At 41.0% G+C, this 21,465-nt stretch overlaps 1 protein-coding gene across 1 annotated transcript in view; it reads left to right on the forward strand.

Annotated features, from left to right (window-relative positions):
- Window positions 1-19,651, forward strand: part of LOC109627681 (phosphatidylinositol transfer protein cytoplasmic 1) — a 69,837-nt gene extending 50,186 nt beyond the window's left edge. The window contains exons 2-10 of the mRNA XM_020084410.2: window positions 3,582-3,730; window positions 7,485-7,573; window positions 9,980-9,987; window positions 11,101-11,172; window positions 15,035-15,130; window positions 16,396-16,551; window positions 17,168-17,231; window positions 18,464-18,603; window positions 18,907-19,651. Coding sequence (XP_019939969.1) covers window positions 3,582-3,730; window positions 7,485-7,573; window positions 9,980-9,987; window positions 11,101-11,172; window positions 15,035-15,130; window positions 16,396-16,551; window positions 17,168-17,231; window positions 18,464-18,603; window positions 18,907-18,912 — 780 coding nt within the window. The 3' untranslated portion in view covers window positions 18,913-19,651. The remainder of the gene's footprint in view (window positions 1-3,581; window positions 3,731-7,484; window positions 7,574-9,979; window positions 9,988-11,100; window positions 11,173-15,034; window positions 15,131-16,395; window positions 16,552-17,167; window positions 17,232-18,463; window positions 18,604-18,906) is intronic.
- Window positions 19,652-21,465: the final 1,814 nt, after the last annotated feature.

Raw genomic sequence — 21,465 nt, forward strand, 5'->3', positions numbered from 1 at the left:
AAACTAGATGTCTCTTTAGTGATGTAGCTCTTTGTTGCTTTTTCACTGTGTAAAAATTTGCCGTGGTAGACATTTTCTAAACATGCTGCAGAGTGGAGAAACTGTCTAAAAAGAAAACGAAAGGACATTTTTTATATAACACATCCTTGCTGTGGCAGAGGTCGGCCAAACACCATGTGCCTTAATCACTGTTCGCCTCTGGTCGTGACCTGCTGCTATGTCTGGCTTACTAGTCGGGGAATTTTGTTTTCATACGACTTGGATATTGTGTGAAGTTTTTTTTAAAATTATTATTATGTGTGTCCTTTTCTGACATGTAATCTCGTATATGTACTATTTTCTAGAGACTGGGGGTCTTGCAGTGAAACTAATATAGAAGAAGTGAGTCATAGTGCTGCCGCCCTTTAAAAGTAATGCAGTGTGCTGTCACTATACAGCACCGCAGAGAACACAGAGCCAAGGTGCTGCAGTGGCTGGGTGTGGGATCTCTAATGCACAGATTGTTAATGGAGCTGAGGAAGAGATTTGATGATGTACTGTATAGCTGAGGGATGGAAACACAGTTTAAAGGGTGGTATTTTGTGCAAGATGCAACTACATATTGATTTTAATATACAGGAGCACTGCATAGATGAGTGGTTACTATGTTTGCATGTGTTTTCCTCCCCTGGTTTCCTGCAAAGACAGGTTACGTCACAGCTCTTGAGTATCCGTTGGTGTCAATGTGAGCGTGAATGTATTGTCTCCATAGTCGTATTTTAGACATGAACTCTGGAAAATTGGGTCCAGACATTTTCCAGTGTTTGCCTTTCACATATGAAGAACGCAGCAGGAGATTGTCCGGGTCAGACATGTTCAGAACAACAGGAAAATGTCCTCATTTCAGGTGAAGCGTGTCCCCTGGGTAGAGCATGCAGGAGGCAGGACATGACATAAAAATTCCACTTCAGAAATCACATGTTTTTATGTACAGCACATAGACACCCGTGTCTGCCCTTAACACCCTCATTGTCTTTTCAAGTGGACATCTTTGTCGGCGTCCTCTGTGTTTAGTACCTCGTTTTCATCCTATTTGTATGTGAGAGCAGCTTATTTGTCAGACAGACTGACGAGCAGAATGTTCCCTGCCTCTCACCCTCACAGGATGGGTTGTACACGATAGCTTATGGATGGATGGATACATTACATACATGCAAGTTACATCTGGGTAAATGGTTGGTAAATATACAGTGCTTTTCTAGTCTTGATGAAGCAGCACTTTTCTTTTTGTTCTATGAGGGGCAATTCGGGGTTCAGCATCTTGCCCAAGGACATTTTGGCATGCAGATGGGGAAGACTGTGGACCTTCTGGGTGGAGGACGACTACTCTACCCCTCAGCCACAGCCGCCCCCAGAAGTCATCCCTTTTGTTTACCATAAATATACCACACCACCAGTTGGTTACTGTATGAATATGAATATCTTTATATACAGTCTATGATGACAAAAGTATTTCCAACTACCTCCTGACCCAGGTTTTGTGTATCCATGATTAACTGTTGTTTCTAATTTCCACAAAAAATTTTATCTGCAGAATCTTCCATTCATTAAATGAGCAGACATCAATCATAATGCAAAGGAGGGCACTAAATCAGAATTAATCAAATCAATATAAATCATCACCCTGGTCCCACAGTTTGTTAAAACCTCTTTACGCTGGTGAGAATGTCTTTCAGATTAGACTCTTGTCCCTGGCGTAGAATTGGCCACTGAAAACATTGAGCATCTCCACACCTCAACTAAACTAAGACTATTTGATACAGAGATTTATCCAAGAGATGATTTTAAATGTAATGTTCTTATGTTGGTGTATGGATCTTGGGCAGCTGTGCCTCAGCAGGTCATCTACCAACCAGAAGGTCAGTGGTTTGATCCATGGTACCTCCAATCTGTCCTTGACTCTTTGATAGGAAAATTGTTGGGTATAGTTGTATAAACTACATATATAAACTGCTGTATAAATGCATGTGTGAATGGATGGATGTGACTTTTGTTGTGTAAAACGCTTTGGATGATCGATTAGAGACTAGAAATATGATATATCAATACAGACCATTCACCATCAGCCCACTGGACCCATTTCACACTGTGAAATAAGTATAGTATTCACATGCTATAAGAAGACCAGATAAGTTGCTTTTGGAGTATGGCTTCAAAAATGTTGCTCAACATTATACTCTCATAATTTTTTTCAATAATAATAATACATTTTAAAATAATCTGTTTTTATCTTTAGTAGTTCCTTCATTTTGGATGTTTCAAGTGTTAAAATGTATTTTCTGGAAGCCGCAGATGCCCTAAAGATGCAAATCCCTGCCTGGTCTATTGACTTATGAGCCTTTACATAATTGTTTTGTTCATTTTATCACACGCCTGTAAAAGAAATACCCCAAACATGTCACCACCAGAGATTTGCAACAGCAGTGAGGTCCTGACACCATTTTCAGCCTCCCTGGGAGCTGTTTTGGATGAGCACCTTACATTTGTTCTCTGACAGTGTTTCACAGCTCAGCCCAGCCCAGCTCAGTGACAGGTAAAGGTCAGAGAGAGTGTGTGGGAATCCAGGGGAACACAGTAGAATTTGCTCCCCTTCATTACTGGGGCTCTGCTCATAAGGCTTAACTCAGGCTCTAGAGTGATGGAGAAGATTAGGGATGAAATAGTTACCGGTAAACCGTGGTAGATGTTCTGATGATTAGTTGTACCATTTCAATCTTTAATTGCCATGATTACCATGGTGATACTGTAACAAGGGTTGGGTGAACGAAATCTGGTAGCCTTAACAGGCCTGCTCCATCCAGACCGAATCACGACGTAGATTTTGGTGCCTCTTTTTAGTGTTTGAGCTCTGTACTGAAATGATCTGCTTACAGTCAACTTAAACATCACCACAGGACTTAACCCTGATGAATACACCCTGACTACATGACTCTGACAGCATGTAAACTTACAGTTAGCTAGTAGCTATGTAAAACTTGCAATGCCACAATAATACTGATAACCACCATAATTATGGTCACACACAAAATGTTCACACTGTTTCATGGCAAAAGTATGAAGAAAGTCACATTTTGATGATAATAAAGGAGTGAGAAAATGTAGGTGCTTGTAGTTAGATGGGTATTTTATCCATCCATCCGTCAATCCAGAGACATAGGAAATCAGAAGTGAATGGGGCTCAGTATCTTGCCCAAGGACACTATGACATGCGGCATGGGGAAGACAGGGATCAAACCACTGACCTTCTGGTTAGAGGACAACCCCTCAGTCACAGCCGCCCCAAGACAAATGATCAATACTTACATCGTTTTATTTACACCATGACTATTACTTTTTAACTTTTGAAATAAATATGGATACAATATGACATTGAGAATTGTTTTTGAATTATATTTAACTTCTGGAAACCATTTTGCTATCATCCTATGATGTAGCGCAATTGGGAACCACTACCCTAGTTGATACACTATGTACTAATGTTTTAAGCTCAGGTTTCTTAAGTGGTGTGTTAACTTCTCCTCTCTCCATGTTTTATCTTCCAGTACCGGATTGGGCAGCTGTACATGATCAGCAAACACAGCCATGAGCAGAGTGATCGAGGGGAAGGGGTGGAGGTCGTCCAGAACGAACCATATGAGGACCCGGCGCACGGCCAAGGACAGTTCACAGAGAAACGAGTCTACCTCAACAGGTCAGTGAAAGATGTCTCTGATTGTATATATTGTTTGGCTCCTGTTAACACCAATTATATTCCCTATGAGTTCCTATTTCGCTCTGCTGCCAGTTGAGTGAGGCTGTAGTATTTCCATTGAAGTTGAAAGTTTTTCTTAGGCAGACTCCTCCGGCCCACAGGACGTGTTTTGTTTGTAGAAATAATAGAGGACGGACTGAGGAGGTAGAAAAATCAACATTAGCTTCTATGGTTGAACAGTTTATGAAACGTACAACCCACAGAAACTATAAATTCGCCCACACTGGTTGGCTGACAGGTTGTGCAGAACGGAAGCTCTGCAGTAATTAGCTGAGTAATATTTACTGCTTTAAATGTGTGTATATATATTATTAATTGGTTAAAATTACTCTCAGTAATTTGATGAGACACACACAGATATACTCACACACACCACCGACTGCAATATTCCCATTGAGTTACTCACTGATGCATCTCACTGTGTCATGTGATCGTCTTTGTGCACCTATCTGTGAATGTTGTCATGTGTGACCCCAGATAACAGGATGGAGAATACGTGAAAAAGGAAAGAAAGAGAATAAGGGCAAGAAAGAGAGGGAGAGAAAAGGGTGGGGGTTTCTGTGTGCCATTTGTTTGAACACAAATACCTGTGTCAGCATTTTGCTATGCTGGGGAACTAATTATGTCGAGTCAGCACTGCTCTGCTCTGCAGAGGAGAACGAGAAAAGAGGCGGAGGAAGCAGACAGAGATAGTTGGGCTTCCAAGCAGGTATTTTACATTCTTGTTGCTCTGTAATAAATGAGTCAAGTTACTAAAACAGAGCCTATTATTAAGAAGTTGCTGTTATTCACAAAAGCATTTTTTTGCTTGCTCTAAACTTTGTTTGGACTGAGGAAATAAGTGTTTGAATTGCTAAGTTGTTTTTTTAATGGAGGAGGCTCAGGCTGGCTCTGCCAGGCTCAGGAGAGAATTTAATGAAACCAAATGCTCAGCGTTAACGTCCATTTACATCTGCAGCTCAGATGAAGAAAAAAAAAACAAAGCAATGACCTTTCCAGAGTACCTGATATAAAATCACAAGCCTGTTTTGGCTCTCTCATTCTCACACACAGGAACACATGCACACACACACACACACACACACACACTTGCTGACAGTACGTTTTAAGTTGGGTCATGAAAAGGGGATTTATTATAGATTACTCTGCTTCCCTATCTGATGTTACCGCTGATAAACATGTAATGAGACAGTCTAATGAGATCTTTGTTTATCCATCTGTGCTGTAAATCAAAAGTACTCCCTCCTGAATGAAAAAGGAAGAAAAACACATAAACAAAAGAAACAGAAAAAGGCAAACATCTGCAGTGTACGACGAGAGAATAAGCAAACGCTAAGTGACTTCAGGTCACAGAGGTTCAGTAAATTGAACTAATATTTGTAATGGTACATCGAGTAATGTTATATGACGAAATGTTATGTTGAAATATGAAATCTTATTTTACCATAACTAACCACTCGTTTCCCCCCATTCAAATGGCTTTCCATAGTTGTCTCTGCAACAACTAAACATTTAGCTCTCACCGAGCAGCAGGGAATTCAATCTGGACTCAATCTGTCAAGCTTCAACCGCCCCATTAACTCTCAAAATCTGCCTCGCACTGTACCCCATGACTTGGCACCACCCTCTCCGACCTGGCTACTGACTCCATGCTTGTTCCATCAATAAACCTTCCTTAAAAGCAGAGGGGGGTAATTGTTGATTTTATGAAGGGGATATGTTCAATGAAACAAGTATTTTCTTTTTCTCTTCTACGTGCAAATGGCGGCTTTGGCGTGAAAACTCTGAGCAGCCACCCACCGAGCATGCAGGCTTGGCGATGTGGGCTCCGTCACAGCAGCTTTTGGCAAAGATCTTTTAAAAGAAGGAGGGAATGGGAGAAATCAACAGATGGAGGTGTGGGAGTGTCAGTCTCTTTTGTTGGGAGAGCGAAATGGGGAACGAAAGAAAGAGAGGGAGAGAGTATGAGCGAGCCTGCCAACATTCATACAATTTGAGAGGCGAAGGCTGTTTTTATTCAAAGCCGTCACGATGCAGTGGGCGCCATTTTTTTTGTCCTCCTTTAAAAAACTGTTTACATGTCAATCAAAGCAAGTGGAGCTGAAGGCAGCCTCATTAAAGCTGCTGCACATTTGACTCATAAATACATTCTCAAAGCAGCCTCAATCACTGTCTAACCAAAGATCAGAGGTCACCATCAGAGAAGGTCAAGCATTCATTCTCGCACACTAAGCCCCCTGGGTGCACAGCGAGCTTCAATTCTATCAACAGATATGGTGGATAATATGACAGAACAGTTTCATTTTACACCCCCCTGAAACCACAGTGAGACATTTTCACTCTTATTTCTGTCCAGATTAAAGGAACAAGTTAAAACAAGTTCATTGTCGAACATTAGATGCACTGGTTGGTGTTTTTGGTCACCTTTGGACTGAGGCTAGCTGCCTCCCCCTGTTTCCAGTCTTTGTGCTAAGCCAAACTTGAGCTAACCCACCACTGACTGTAACTTCATACTGAAGTTTCATATTGAAGCCAGAGGATCAATCAATCAAACAATAAAATCTTATTTCTATAGCCCACATTCACAAATCACAATTACCCCTTAATCCTGGACTAGTCTGAGGAAAAACTACCAAATGAATCCAATTTTTATTTACTTGATGGATTGAAAATAGAAAATATTTCAGAGGTCTTAAACAAGTGTATGTAGGTCTTGATTACGTGAACGTTTATTTTACACAACTACCGGTGCACTGTAAAAAAAAAAAAAGTTCTCTTTCTTTTTTAAAGATAAATAGTATGTAATATCTGTGTGTTGTTCTTTTTCGACAATACTGATATTAGCACGCTGTAATAAAACTACAAGACCAACTGTCACCTGAATTTTATCTCAGTACACTTGTCTTGGCTGTGGGAAAGACTATGGATACCCACTGTTTCTGTCTGTGGTTTATGGGATAACGTGGCATTTCGAGGGTGACTCCAGTATTCCTTCATTTCTGTTGTTCTTGACATATAGGTCTTAGAATTCACTCATCATGGTCTTAAACAAAATATTAATTTCAACTTGCTGAAACCAAGTTTAAATGAATATGTTTTCCACGTATTACTGGCACTGTCGAATCAATACAAAGCGCTAATGGATGGGGAAAGTGAAAAAGTACCATGTGCCTCTCTCCCTCGTTACTGCCACTGAAGTACACTTGAGCAAAAGCCAGAACCTGCAACCACTGTAGTGAGGCTGCTCAGTGGCCAACAGAACAGTCTGTGGTTGAACTGCATGGGAAACTTCCTGTATGTGACCAGGGTGTTCTTGAAAGATGTCATCACTCTTAGCCAACACATCCTGGATAAATTACATTTAACACTGAGACAAACAAAATGTATGATTATAGGATTTGTGTCCTCCTGTTGGGTTTTGGTCTGTAGTTCGTGGAAGGTTTAAAAAGCCTTTATGGATGCACAGTAGTAACCCTATGTGATTGGGCTTCTGTATCATCTTCCCTGAATTAAAGCTTTTTGGAGCAGATTTCCTTTTACAACATCCCTCAGTTTCTATCTTTCTCAAATGGAACAAGTTTTTGATGATTGCTGCGATAACGGAAGCAATTTCACCCTCCACCCCTGCTTTGCTACTTAATCCTCACAGTGTCTCTCCTCTTCTGTTTCTTCCCCCCTCAATGTGTCTCTGCAGTAAATTACCCAGCTGGGCTCGAGCAGTGGTTCCCAAAATCTTCTATGTGACGGAGAAAGCATGGAATTACTACCCTTACACCATAACAGGTAAGCTCGCTGAGTAAATGTGTTTCCTGAGAAGTCAGCCAAATTTGTCTTATGTAGTTTAATGATCTCTATATGACCAGGTATTAGCCAGTTCCACACACATACACACAATTATTGTCCAATTCAGTTAAGCCAAGTTCGCACGACATGTCTGTGGATTTGTTGTGCACTTCACACCACACAGCTTGCTGTCTTGTGATCAGGAGTCTTTCAGTTGTTCATACTACACGTCTGACTGGTGATGGGGGGGTCACAGACAACATGATCTCATGAAAGCAGTTTTCAGACGTGGACTCCGGAGGATGTCCAGAGAATTGGGTCTGGACTTTCACATATGAACAATGCAGCGGGAGATTCATCAGCAGAGGCAGGACGTAACATATAATTCCTGCTGCGATGATCCCTTGTTTGCACACATTGACAACTCAGATCAAATCACACATTTGCACTCAGTCCTTATCACCAGAAGCTCTCTTGACCTTGTCATCGGTGTCCTCTACATGTATGGCTCTATACGCTCACGGTGGAGTATGCAGAGGATCTCCTGCTGTGTTCTCACATGAGCTCGTCCGGACTTTGGAAGGACTTTATCGGGAGGACTTTATCAGGGGACTTGCCGGGGAATTACTTTTCCCTCACTTGTGAGATTTGAGTTCACACATACAGCCCCTCCATAGCATGTCTGCTGGTTCTCAGGATGTCAGGGCATGTCTGAAAGCAGCTCAGGAGAAACCCCCAACTGGTCTCCAAACTACATTTAATCACGGAAACATGCATGCGAGAACTGACACAGTGAACCGAGTGATCCTCCTCGTCCTCTGTGTCTCCTGCTACATCGGGCTGGAGGAGGTGAAACACTTCAGTGGACATCACAGTTCTTTTTCTGCCCAAACCTGTCCGAGTCTGACAGAAAGCTAACTGCATTCTGTTTAATCCGGCCCCTGCGCTGACCTGATATAAAGCTGCACTAAATGTGTTACTCTGTCACACATGGCTATACCATCATTTACCCGATTACAAATGTGGGGGCACCACACCACTACATCTACCTTCACCACCTCCTCCCTGTCCTGTGCTCTGATTGGTTGGAGTTGTCACTGACGTAACTACATTTTCATAGTTGACGGTGAACGATTGGTGACTGCCGACCGAGCACCAGTCGGGGGCTTTTGACAGCCACTTTCAAAACTCGTTGGTGATTAGCAAGTCAGAATGATAATCATGAAGTGTGAACTAGGCTTTAGCTGCTGTAACAGTAAGAGCTGTAACTCTAATGTTTCCCTGGTGTAGCAATTGAGCCTGAGACCTGAGTAAATTTGCGCTGCAGTCACATTAAGCAGAATACCTTTTTATTAAAGGTCAGCTTCTCAATTTGTTTTCACATAAAGTTGTCTTGTTGTTAAAATATAAATTAAAGCTCTCGCCATTTGCTATTTTTACTGGCTGTTGAAGGGAGTTGGGGAAGTGTGAAAACATAGGATGGGTTTTCCAAGAGCACTGAAAAGAAAAAAGCTCTTTCTTACACAAGGTTGCTTATCTCCACTTCCTTTTTAATATATTAAAGAAACACGCCTCCAGGAAAGTATTTTTCCAACATATGTCACTGTACAACTTCAAACATGTGTTGCATAATTCAGGAAGCTCTGATGCCGAGTTTTTTTCAGATACTGTGAAGGACATACTAATGCCACATACATGCTTAGAATGGAGACGGGGATGTTGACGCAGAAACATTGGAACGAGGCAGCTTTATGAGCTTTTTAGCAAAATGTCAGGGACCTCTGAAGACAAACCGATTTTTCAATGCGTGTGGATGGAGCCACAGATTCACACTCTCAACACTAACACACATTATTCAAATAGATCTCAGTTCGAATGCGATGATGACAAACTGATAACACTTCATCTACAGCTTTCTGTCTGTCACTGTGTCTGTTAGCCAGGACCACGCGACGTGAGAAAGCATGTTATTGACATGTATTTTTCTACATGTTTACCTTTTTTTTTTTTTATCCACACTGACTCACTGTGGGGGCTGGACTTGAGTCAGCCTCACTTTGTAAACTGCCAACGTTCCAGACCACTGAAGTCGGGAGTGGGGCGATCAGAGCTGCAGTGGCCACGACATGCTTCTGTGATGCTCTAATGATGCTGATCTGAGGGAGAAGTGTTACAAGCAGAGGAACACAGATAAAAGAGAATTTCTTTTTGATGAGAGCAAATTAGAGAAAGCAGAGGAGGAGGAGGAGGATGTGAGAGTCACGATTTTATGCAAACAGGTCCTATATGTCTCACACATGTTCTACATTGTGGCCCCGTTGTTTCCTTTTATTCTAACCTTGTCTCTTTTGTGTTCTCTCTCTGCTCCGACCTGATGTCTGTGTCACCATACGCCTCTGCCTATAGAATATACTGTAAGTATCCTCTACATACACACTATTTCACTGCATTTGTGCTTCTTGGAAAATACATTTGAGTTAGCTCCCTGTGGGTTTGTCACAGTGAGGGAATCCTTTACATGTAGGCACTGCAAATGTAACTCGAATGGCACTCAGTAGAGCGCACACCCCCGCCAAGACCCAACAGTCCCCTTATATTCAATCACGCTGCAACAGATTGCAAACACTTGACGTAATCATTCCTGTAAATGTGCCTGATTTTTTTTCATCAAGATTCATGAATTATTCTCTGGGAAATGTCAAAAAACAATTCATGGAAATCTGTGTGAAATCTTGCTTTTGTGTAAGAAAGAAACAACAGAGGGGGAAAAAACATGATCTCATTGGTGGAGGTAAAATAATAATAATAAACTATATTCATATAGAAAAACACTGATGAGTGCAGCTGTAAGAACCAACATTTTTGAGTTTTAAATTTGTACTGTTCACTGACTCCATTTAGAAGCATTAATGTCTGTTTACAGAAGTGACTTCATGCAGTGTGCCGCTGTTTGTATTCTTGAAGTAAAGCGGCAGGATTTCATGTCTGTAATGATCAATATAACTCTGTCAAGCCCTTAAACTCACACACACACACACACACACACACACACACACACACACACACACACACACACACACACACACACACACACACACACACACACACACACTGGTGGGTGTGGTCTTTGTTAATGAGCAGAACTGCCTTCATGACACCAGATTAACCCCAGCATACACATCAAGCTTTAGCAGAACTAGCTGACACATTTTTTAAAATGAGGCTTAGCTGCAGGGCTTCTGTTGAGCAGAGTGAGAAATGCCAGTTATGTGAGTCACGCCGCTTTAGGGTGAGGGGATAAGTGGGGAACAAGGACAAGATGTTGTGACAAGAGAAGAATGCTTAATATTGTTCCTGTTTATGTGTGGGAGCGTTTTCCGTTCATGTATGATTCAGGGTCGATACACTCATGTCAAGAATAGTTGTTTTTAGCCAGTTTCGGCATTTGTCACTGTTTGACAAAGAGATTGAAATGCTGTCACAGCCTGGTCGCTTAAAATGTTTAGTTTCCTCATCTTTATCCACAGTGCTCATTCCTGCCGAAGTTCTCCATCCACATAGAGACAAAATATGAAGACAATAAAGGATGCAACGACAATGTGAGTACAGTGTGTGTGTGTGTGTGTGTGTGTGTGTGTGTGTGTGTGTGTGTGTGTGTGTGCAATCAAATGCATACAAACACACGCTTCATCTTTCTGTTGTCATCTCTGAGGCGTGGTCGCTGAAGGAGATTTCTGTTCTCTAAATTTGATAACAACGTCTCTGATCTGTCGCCTCGTCTTGTCAAACCAAAGAAGCATCAGTCTGAAATGTCACAACACGCTTAATGCACACTGACAGTCTGTCCATTTCTGTCTGCCTCTGCACTTAATGGGTCAACGTAAACTTCTCTGACATCAAAAAGCCACTAAAGCCGACCACAGCCTCCAATATACAACCACTAACTAACTTCCTGACAATCTGAAACAAAATATGATTCAAATTATGATAAGATCATGATCACCACCGTTATGTATTTCATGCAATTGTCTGTCGCACACCACTCTGCCATATTTCTTCATCATTTCTTCACTGGCAGCCTTTCATTTGATCTGCGCAATCTGGAGAGTGGAGTAAACTACAGAGAGAAAAACAGCAAGTATAGAGCAACGGCCCAAACAGAGCTTGCTATCTAACGAGTGGAGCACTTTTTGGCAGACTCTCAAGGCTCATGTGTAGCTGGCATTGAGATCAGCATTGAGCTGATCATGGTTACAACAACACTGCTTGATATACAATACGCCTACTCAGTACTCGCATAAAGACATTGACAGACTTCTGCATTATATTACAAACTGTGTCTTTTAATCAATGTTGTTATTTCGATGCGTTCAGTTCACACGTGGCATCTATTGTACTTTTGTCCAGAGGGATCCCTCACATGCGGCTCTCTCTCAGGTTTCTATGTTTCTTTTGGTAGTTTTCCTCACTCTTGCTGAGGGTTAAGGACAGATGATGTCACACTTTGTTGAGCCCTATGAGACACATTGTTATTTGTGAATATGGGCTATACAAATATAATTTGATTGATTGATATGTTGGGATTGCATGCAAGAGTCTGAGTTGCCAAATGTGCCTAGAGGACGTTAGTCATGTGGTGTTTGCAGAGGGCTTGTTTCCCATCATATGTCTGCTATGTGATACTTTGTGCTTTTAATTGGCCTGTTTTGCGTTAGATATATATAATTCTGTACAAGTAGGAGAGGGGGCAGGCAGCAGTGATACGTTAAATTAAGAGAGATGTGTGGGAGTCAGTGAACTAGTCACAGCCTGACTGATTCACTGACTGGAACTACAAGCTGTTATACTCTGAGCTTAATAACATGTATATGCATATGTATTCGTACATTTCTTCTCCTAGGGAACAAGAAACTGAAGTTCAGAAACAGCACAGATGTGTTATGTCATGACAGTAGATGTGTATTTGTGCTGCCAAAAATCACACATTTGCATCAGTGAATGTACTGATGCTCATACTACACTGCTCAGAAACACACACACACCAGTGTACACTTACTCATACTCACATATTAAGCTTTAACGTGTCCTGAGGCATATGTTGCTCTACTAATCTCCAAGGACTTGTGAACTACACAGGCAGGATGAGGAGCATCTATTTACCTCTTTTCAGTCAGTCTCTACTCTTTCACACCATTTATTAATTTCCTTTATGTTCTTGTTAACTTGGCCTTACCCCAACCCAAAAAAACTGTCACGTTGCCATGCAAGTGCACCCGCCAGTCTGACCAGCTGTGGAATTGACTTTTTTTTCTTCTCTTTTTTATCACATCTATTTTCCACTCTGTCACTCTGCCAGCCACTGTTAACATCATTAGGGAGCCTATAAATATCATTGGAAAAATCATTAAAGAATGTTTCCTCAGCTCTGACACACACAAAATAGTTTTGCACCTTTTATTTCCAGCTTTTTCCATTTTGACTGTTTGAAAATTAATGAAACTGACCAATAATCCTTCTAATTAATTAGTGCACTCATGTAGTCAAATTTAAAAATTGATGCAGACATTTGTACTTTTCCTTCTCATTCTCTGATTACACATTTTATCTCCTGTCCTCCCTCTCCCTCACATGCGTTTCCATGTCTCTCTCCTTTTCTCCTACCCCCATCTCTTTTTCATTGTTTACCTCATTCATTTCTCCTTTCATCCATCTCTGCCTCTCTCTATCCCAGTCCCCATCTCCTGTCGCTCGGTTGCACTCATGCACGCTGACATATCGCCCTGTTTGTGCCAGCAGTGTTCATCCACAAAGACAGAATGTACTGAGAGAGAGGGAAAGGAAGAGAAAAACAGAGAGTGGATTAAAAAAAAAGTTGTGTTTATCTGCAAAGAGGGAAAGTTCACGTGCAGTTGAGTGGCAAAGCTCTAAAATGATGGCAAGTAATGGTGATGCGATAAATGATAAAAATGGAGGCTGCATTATAGTCAGGATGTTCATGTGAAATACTTGCAGAGAAAAGAATGACACCCTGTAGAGTCACATAATTACTTCAACTAGCTGTCAGCTGCTGGAGAGCGGCTCCTGCCTGCTGGGGAATTACATTTTCATTTTGGATTTTGAAAAGCAAGAAAGAAAAAGTGGTCTCACCGATGACAGCTGAACCCTTCAACTTAAAGCCAGGGTTGGTAATCCTGGAAAAGCAAGAAAAAGCAGCCTACAACAGATACATCCCACCTCCTCCTATTGGCTCTCTCGTCAAAGCTATGCCCACATAAATGTGCGCTGACTGACAACTGTGACCCACTCGCTAACTGCTGGCTAACTTCTTTGGTCGTGTTTATTACAGACCTGCGAGGGTCATAGATGACCTTATTAATTAATGGCATTTGGGACCTGAAGAGGATTTTACCAAAGAGAAGAATAGAATAGAAAAGGCTAAAATAGAAAAGCCCCTCTCCCAGGGATTAATAATCAGATTAAATAGATAAAACTAGAACATCTCCTTTAATTCAATAAATCTGTACTATATTACGCACACTCATAGATATCAGTTCCCCACTTTTTTGGGGAATCCATTAATTATTCCCAAGGAAAACGGTGAAAATGTGGAAAGAAAATCTGGATCAGGATTGCACCTAATACAGATCCATTTATGTTGTGTCGTAAATGTAATAGTAATAGTTGTAATAGTTCTACCAGACTCATACCACATCCTTCCATCAAATTTTGTGTAAATCCGCTCTGTAATTTTTTGTGTAATTTCGTTTAGAACCAAACAAACCAACCAACAGACAAATGGAGGGAATAAAAACATAACCTCCTCTGACGAGGTAATATGATTAGTTAGATTTCAATAAAACAACATTAGGTCCATAAAAAAAAAATGTTAAGCAACACCTTGCACGAGCAAGCTTTTTTTCCCATTTTTTTATCACCACGTTTATTCTTCCAGTAACAGGCCTATAGTTTAATTGAAAATAAATCTTTTAAATGAAGCACATGGCTTTTAACCTTCCACATCAAAAAGATTCCCCTGCATCGATATGGCAGGTACTGTACTGGTCCACTGTGGAGAGATAGTGTGTGAGTATGTGTGTGTTCGTTCTTATAAATACATGCATGACTATGAATGGATTAATTAATAGATGCAGTAGTGTATAAGTATATACACTCATACTGGATTTATTGCAGTCGAGGGTTTTACAACATGTGTGAAGTAGTAATAGCATTCAGCACTACTGTATATCATTTGGCACAGTAACCAACTGAAGACATGGCATGGAGCGCCTCCTAATGTTAGTGTAAATAATTACAGTATATGTTTTTATAGCAGATGATGGACTCTTAGTAACAATCACTATTAGTCACTAATAGTAAATTTTCTCAGCACATCTAATGATGTATCCCTGAAAGTATATTTTATGTGAGTGCTGGCAAACCAACTCTCTGTTTTGCTTTCAGATCTTCGACACCGAGCTGAAGGAGCAGGAGAGGGAGGTGTGCTTCGTCGACATCGCCTACGATGAGATCCCTGAGCGCTACTATAAAGACTCTGAGGTCAGCTTGTGTGTGCATGTGGGGAAAGATGCTACACCAGAAAGTTGTTCAAACAGGATTGTTGAATCTGTGAATGCTGCTGTGAAACGATGTGATTGAAGAAACAGTATGATGTCAGTTTCTGGCATGTCATGGTCTTCATCACTGGATAATTACTTAACAGCACAGACAGAAATGTGAGGAAGTTCCTCTGTCTTTATTTATTTATTTCATTACCATATCTCATGTATTGAGAGACATAGACCATGGACACAGATGTATTCTGCAAGCTGCTCAGATTAAACTCTGAGATGTAACCAGTATATGATATAATAATAATATATGACCAGATAACAAGAACATTGATTTAGTTTATTTATCTCAAAATATCAAACAACTAACTTGAAAATGAAAAAAACGAGTAAATGACACATTAGAAAATATTGAAAACTGGAATTAACAGACAGGTTCCTTGCTCTATTTGTAACGGTAAATGATAGAGATCACACCTTGAAAATACTTGGTTTTATTCACAAAATGATCTGTATCCACACCATATTTTACAAAATTAATGCAATATTAAAGCAAATAAATAAAAAAAATCCTGGATCTGCCAGCTTAATCAAGTCCACTCCGAAAGTTAAACTGTTCTTCCTCAGCCCATATCCCACCCTTCTACCAAGTTTCAATAAATTGTTTGAGTAATTTTGCGTTACCTGTGAACAGATGAAACTGCAATGAAAACATAACCTCCCTGGTGGAGGTAATAATAATGCACTTGTATTATTATTATTATTATTATTATCATCATCATCATCATCATCTGTTGAATTTGGTGTTGAAGCCCAATCAATTGCTCTTACACAAGCTTCAGGGACTTGAAATCCTCAGTGCCACTCGTGTTGCAGCTGCGCTCGCTTAATATGCCTCTCCCATCTCATCCAGCGTTCATCTGCAGTCTGAAAGCCTTTTCATACCTAAGAGTCTGTGAAGTGAGGGAGCTGGTAATTGTCTTCATAGCTGTTTGATAACAGATTGCCTGGGATCTAATGAGCTTGGATAGAGATTCTCCGAGGACCAGAGGGGTAAATGCAAATGGTATTTAATAGTGGTGTTCAGTCATGCACCTAATTTTAGACAGTCCCTTAAGTCTGTCTCCACTTGGGTGCAGAAACATTGATGCCTGAAGGTTGGGATTAATTATGGTAATATTGAATGTGTGTGTGCGTGCGTGCGTGTGTGTGCGTGTGTGTGCGTGTGTGTGTGTTCATGCTCCCGTGTTGCAGGACTTGCGATATTTCAAATCGGAGAAGACATCGCGGGGGATGCTGCAGGAGGGCTGGAGGGACACCCAGGATCCCATCATGTGCTCGTACAAACTGGTCACTGTCAAGTTTGAGGTGTGGGGTCTGCAGACACGAGTGGAGCAGTTCGTACACAAGGTGAGAGGTCAACGACGGGATGAACGCTCTAGCTTTTCCTGCTTTGTATGGCTGAGTTCATTCCTTTTCAAACAGTTATTGAACTTATATTCAAAAGATAAGTTATGCAATATTCTGTTTAGTTCAAAAGACCAATATCAACAATTTGTTAGTTTGACTCTCAAAACGTTTCTGTCTTCCTTGCGCTGTTTGACACACATGATATTACCAAAGACATCAGTATTTTACAAAGGGTGAATCTATTGATGAATCTTTTACACGTAATAACAGTGGGCAGCATGGTGGTGTGGTGGTTAGCATTTGCACTTTTCTGTGTGGAGTTTACATGTTCTGTCCGTGTTTGCATGGGCTTCTCTCTGTTTCTCCAACCAAAGGCATGCAGGTTGGAGTGAGGTTAATGGGAAACTCTAATTTGACTGAAGGTGTGAATGCGAGTGTGAATGGTTGTTTGTCTCTGTATGTTGGTCCTGCGATACGCTGCTGACCTATCAGGGGTTTACCCCACCTCTCGCCCTACGTCAGCTGGGATTGACTCCAGCTCCCCCTGTGACCCACAGGTCAAGAACAAGAAGCATAGAAGAGGACACATGAGTAACTCTTCATCTTTGTGTTACAGGTGGTCCGTGATGTGCTGCTGCTGGGACACAGACAGGCGTTTGCCTGGGTGGATGAGTGGATTGGTAAGACTGTCTACAGACCTGCTGTCTACACACTACTACCTCACAGCTAATGGCAGATTTTTATCTTTCAATTAAATTAAACCATAGACACTTATTCAAATGAATTATTATTATTATTGGGAATTGTTTCTAACATAAATGTTCACAAGCATAGTTCATAAAACTGTACTTTATAAGCCCACTGTTATATTACTGTCACAATTTAATATTTAAATAGCTACATAGCTTCACTGATTATATAAATTGCTATTGTGTGATTACTGTCTATTTACCAGTGTGCAACTGTGCATGCAAAATCACTCTACCTGCATCTAAGTCCTGCAGCATGGATCCTCCTCTTGGTGTCGGCACTAACCCACTAATAACACTCTGCTCTAGTTTCCAGTCATGGTCACTGTTTGTTTCAAATGTAACCTGCACGATAAAAACAACTCTTAAACTGTAACCTTTCATGTTTCATGATAGAGAAATTCTTACATATCATTAAAGGTAGACACAGGGCTGATATTTGTGTTGATTTTTCAATATTTTTCATATTGAATCATATTGAAGTTAAATATAATAGCAGGGAACATGTTAATCAGAACTGTTTGTATGGTACAGCCAATTACATGAAGGAAATTTACATCTGCAAAGAATATTGGACTCACTGAAACATGAAAGCTGCCTCTGTCTGTCTCTCTGAGAGGCTGTTTGCACAAAAGGCAGCATTGACAAGTGGCTGCAACACATTTACTCACTATGCCCTGTTGAGTTTTTCCCCATAGCTGTTGGGCTCACAGATAACAAACCCATTATCTTTGTCATGAAACATCTTCCTCTCCTCTCTAACCTCTTTACCACAACGCCCTACAACCTGGATGCTTTTTGAAGTTCTTCCTAAATCTTCTCACCTGTGACATGATTCAATCCGCTTAGTGAGCGAAACCTTGCTCTCTCGCACATCCAATGATCCAACCTCTTCTTCGGGTGATTTTTCTCAATCTCTGACCTCATCCCTCCCTTCCTCCCTCCTGCTGTGGCTCAGATTTTTCTAGTTGTCTGCTGTAAATTCTCAGAGTCATGGGAAGCGTAATTCTATAAAGCTTGGACTTAAAGAAATCCCTCTATATTCACCCACGGAATGCACGTTTTGCTGCCTAATCCTCCTCCCCCCTAACCTGTCTCTCAACTGGAGTGCCATTGTAGAGTAGTTACCAACATTTCGACCCTCGTTCCACCCCTTCTTCCAGATATGACTTTGGATGACGTGCGGGATTACGAGAGTCAAATGCATGAGCAAACCAACATTAAAGTTTGCCATGAGCAGCAAGAACATTCCACAACAAACCCATCTTCACTGGATGACATAGAGATCCATGACAAAGCAAGTGTATGTGTCTTTTTCATTGTTTCTTTACGCCATTGTCCCTCCTCTGTATCACATTTTACTTGTGAGGATGTGAAAGAGTAACTTTCTCACAAAGATAACATGTATAAATAATACTTGTTCTTGGTTTTTGAATCTGTTATATTTACAGCATTGTACTGACTATGATATGTGTCTTTCTGTGTGTGCTTGTTACTGTAATAATGACAGAAATCTTCAGTTCCAGCCTTTTTTCTCTTTAACTGTCAAAGCCACTTCTCTTAATTCCTGCTCTGACTGTTTTAATCGATCTCTTTTCCAATCCAGACATGACAATGGATGAGGTGAGAGAGTTTGAGCGAGCCATTCAGGAGGCCACCAATGAGAAGATCGGAATGTTTCCCCCGTCCATCTCAATCAGCGAGACACCCCTGTCCTCCTGTGCCCTCAACGGCCCTGCCAGCGCCCCCTCCACACCCATGTGCACTGATGCGCCAGAGTCCCTCTCTGTCCCAAAGGACCGACCCCGCAAAAAGTCTGCTCCGGAAACCCTGACCCTTCCAGACCCTGTCCAGAGTGGCGTCCCCCAGGGCTCTACTTTGAGCCCACTTCCCATTTCGAACCACCTCCAGTCATCCACACCGCCCACCTCCAACTCTGATCTTGCGGAGATGAACAAATAGTAGTGGGAACTTGGGATGTCATACCCCTTTATTAACTTGTTCCTACAACCCCATTGTCTTAGTAGCCCAATGAAAATAGCCTAAACTCTAAACACCAGTGCCCAGACATCCAAGTTCTCAAGCCATATCCAACAAATTTCCATAACCCTGGACATGCAGCAATCGCTCTCGAAGTCTTCATCAGTATCACTGCTACCACCCGAGCAGCTGTTGGCTCAGCCACCCTGAGGTGGCTGACTTCCTCTTGCTCTGAGTCGAGTCAACTACACGTCTCAGCTATTACAACAATCACCGGTGATGTTGAATGAAAACAGAGAGAATCCATAATTGCTTCAGTTGAGCAGCAGGTCCTTATGTTATATGAATAAAATATTCTCATTGTTTCCTCAGTTATGTTTTCTTCAATCAGACGAGCTGAGTGCTTTCAAACTATTGAACTATCAAGTAGTTGCCTTAGCACCACAGAGCCAGTGGTGTTTATGAGTTTTGACATGTGCAAATGAATGACATATATTATCCCGTTAGGAATACAATCAATGACACAAAGTGGAGTAGCACAGTAGACCTAATATGTTAGACTAACACACACAGAGAACGAAAGCAAAGTACCCTCATGAAACTACCACATGGAAACTGTGTCCAGAGCGTGGATCAGATTTCATCCTTTTCCATCCCAGACTCGAATAAACGACAGATGCAGGATCCGTACAATCATAGAGTTTACACCTCAGGTCTCCCTGACTCTACCTGACTCACACTCCAAAGGCAGGGATATTACTGAACCTTTCTCTCCCTGCTTATTGCCAAACAGCCACATTTTATACCTCCACAGAACTTACAATACAACTATTGTATGTACTATACCCGCCTACTTAACCCTTAGATTGTTTACACATCAGAAACCTCGGAGCGTTCGCGTATTTTAGGTTAAGCTGTTGTTATATATGCACTTGTGGTTTTAGCATGACACTTAAATCGAGTTTGTTCAAGTTTATTACTGCATATATCTTACTTAAGTTGACTGAGAGGTCAGTATATATATAACAAAAAAAACTTACAAGTCAAATGTTGCCTGATAATAATGCTGGAAATCTCATGTGACATAAATGTAATCAACTTTTGTCAAATCAGAAAGTTACTTTGATGTCACATGTAGGAACAAGGCCATCTTGAGGAGTTTTTTCAAAGCAGTGACAGATCTCTGTGCACAGTGGAGGTAATGAGAACCCAAAGGTTGATTCGAGAAAAGGGGCACGTGCGTCAAGCTGACTTGAGTATGTGCTTTAGCAGCATAGCATTTGCAGAAGTATTGATGCTTTTGCCCAGACCATCGCTGGCTGTGCTATTAAAAGCGATTGTAAGAACGGGAACGTCCTTTGCAGTGACCCATTGTTTGGCTGGGCCTGTAATTTCCATCTGAACAATAAAGGAGAAACACCTACACAGAAAGAACGGTGAAGCTATTCTTTGAGGGAAAAAACTCTTTCTATTCAACGATATAATTCAAAGAAAGGTTTTTATATGCTGCATGGAATGATCACAACATGTATACACACAAAGTCAAGTATACAGTATATGTGTATATACTGTAGATGGCTGGATTGGTTCAGTACATTTGTCAATGCAACAGTATGAAAAAAGTGAATGCTAACTTTGGAAGCTCTGTACTAATTTTTGTATAATAGAAAAAAAGCAGATTATGGGTGGAAATGTAAGCATGTCCAGAGAAAAATCCGTAGGACTACAAACTCTCTCAACTCAGTGCCTCTGCATGCAACAGTTGTAACGTCACCTCCATTCGTGCAAACCAAAATCTCTTCTATATTTCATGTCTAGAGAAAACTTAAATTTAATTTCTTTGCCTGTTTTCTATTTCAAATTTAACCTGGAATAAAAATAGGCTCCAGCCGCACACACTCATCTGAACAACACAATCAGATCAAATCATATCAAACATCGTCAGACTTTATTGTAACGGGACTAAGTTGTTGTTAGTTTTAGTTTTTTTGGAAAGAAGTAAAACTATTTTCCCTGTTCATGCCCATTACTTCTACCTTCACAGCGCAAACGCATTTTGCACTTTCCAGTCTTTGACACCTTATTTGACAATGAAGGAATGTGTTACAATACAGTCTTGTTGGGTTTGTCGGACCAAAGTCCTGTAATACAGCGTAAAGTGACTTTGAAGAGAGAAGGTCAGAGA

This window comes from Paralichthys olivaceus, chromosome 8 (genome assembly GCF_024713975.1).
Source record: "Paralichthys olivaceus isolate ysfri-2021 chromosome 8, ASM2471397v2, whole genome shotgun sequence".
NCBI lineage: Eukaryota > Metazoa > Chordata > Actinopteri > Pleuronectiformes > Paralichthyidae > Paralichthys > Paralichthys olivaceus.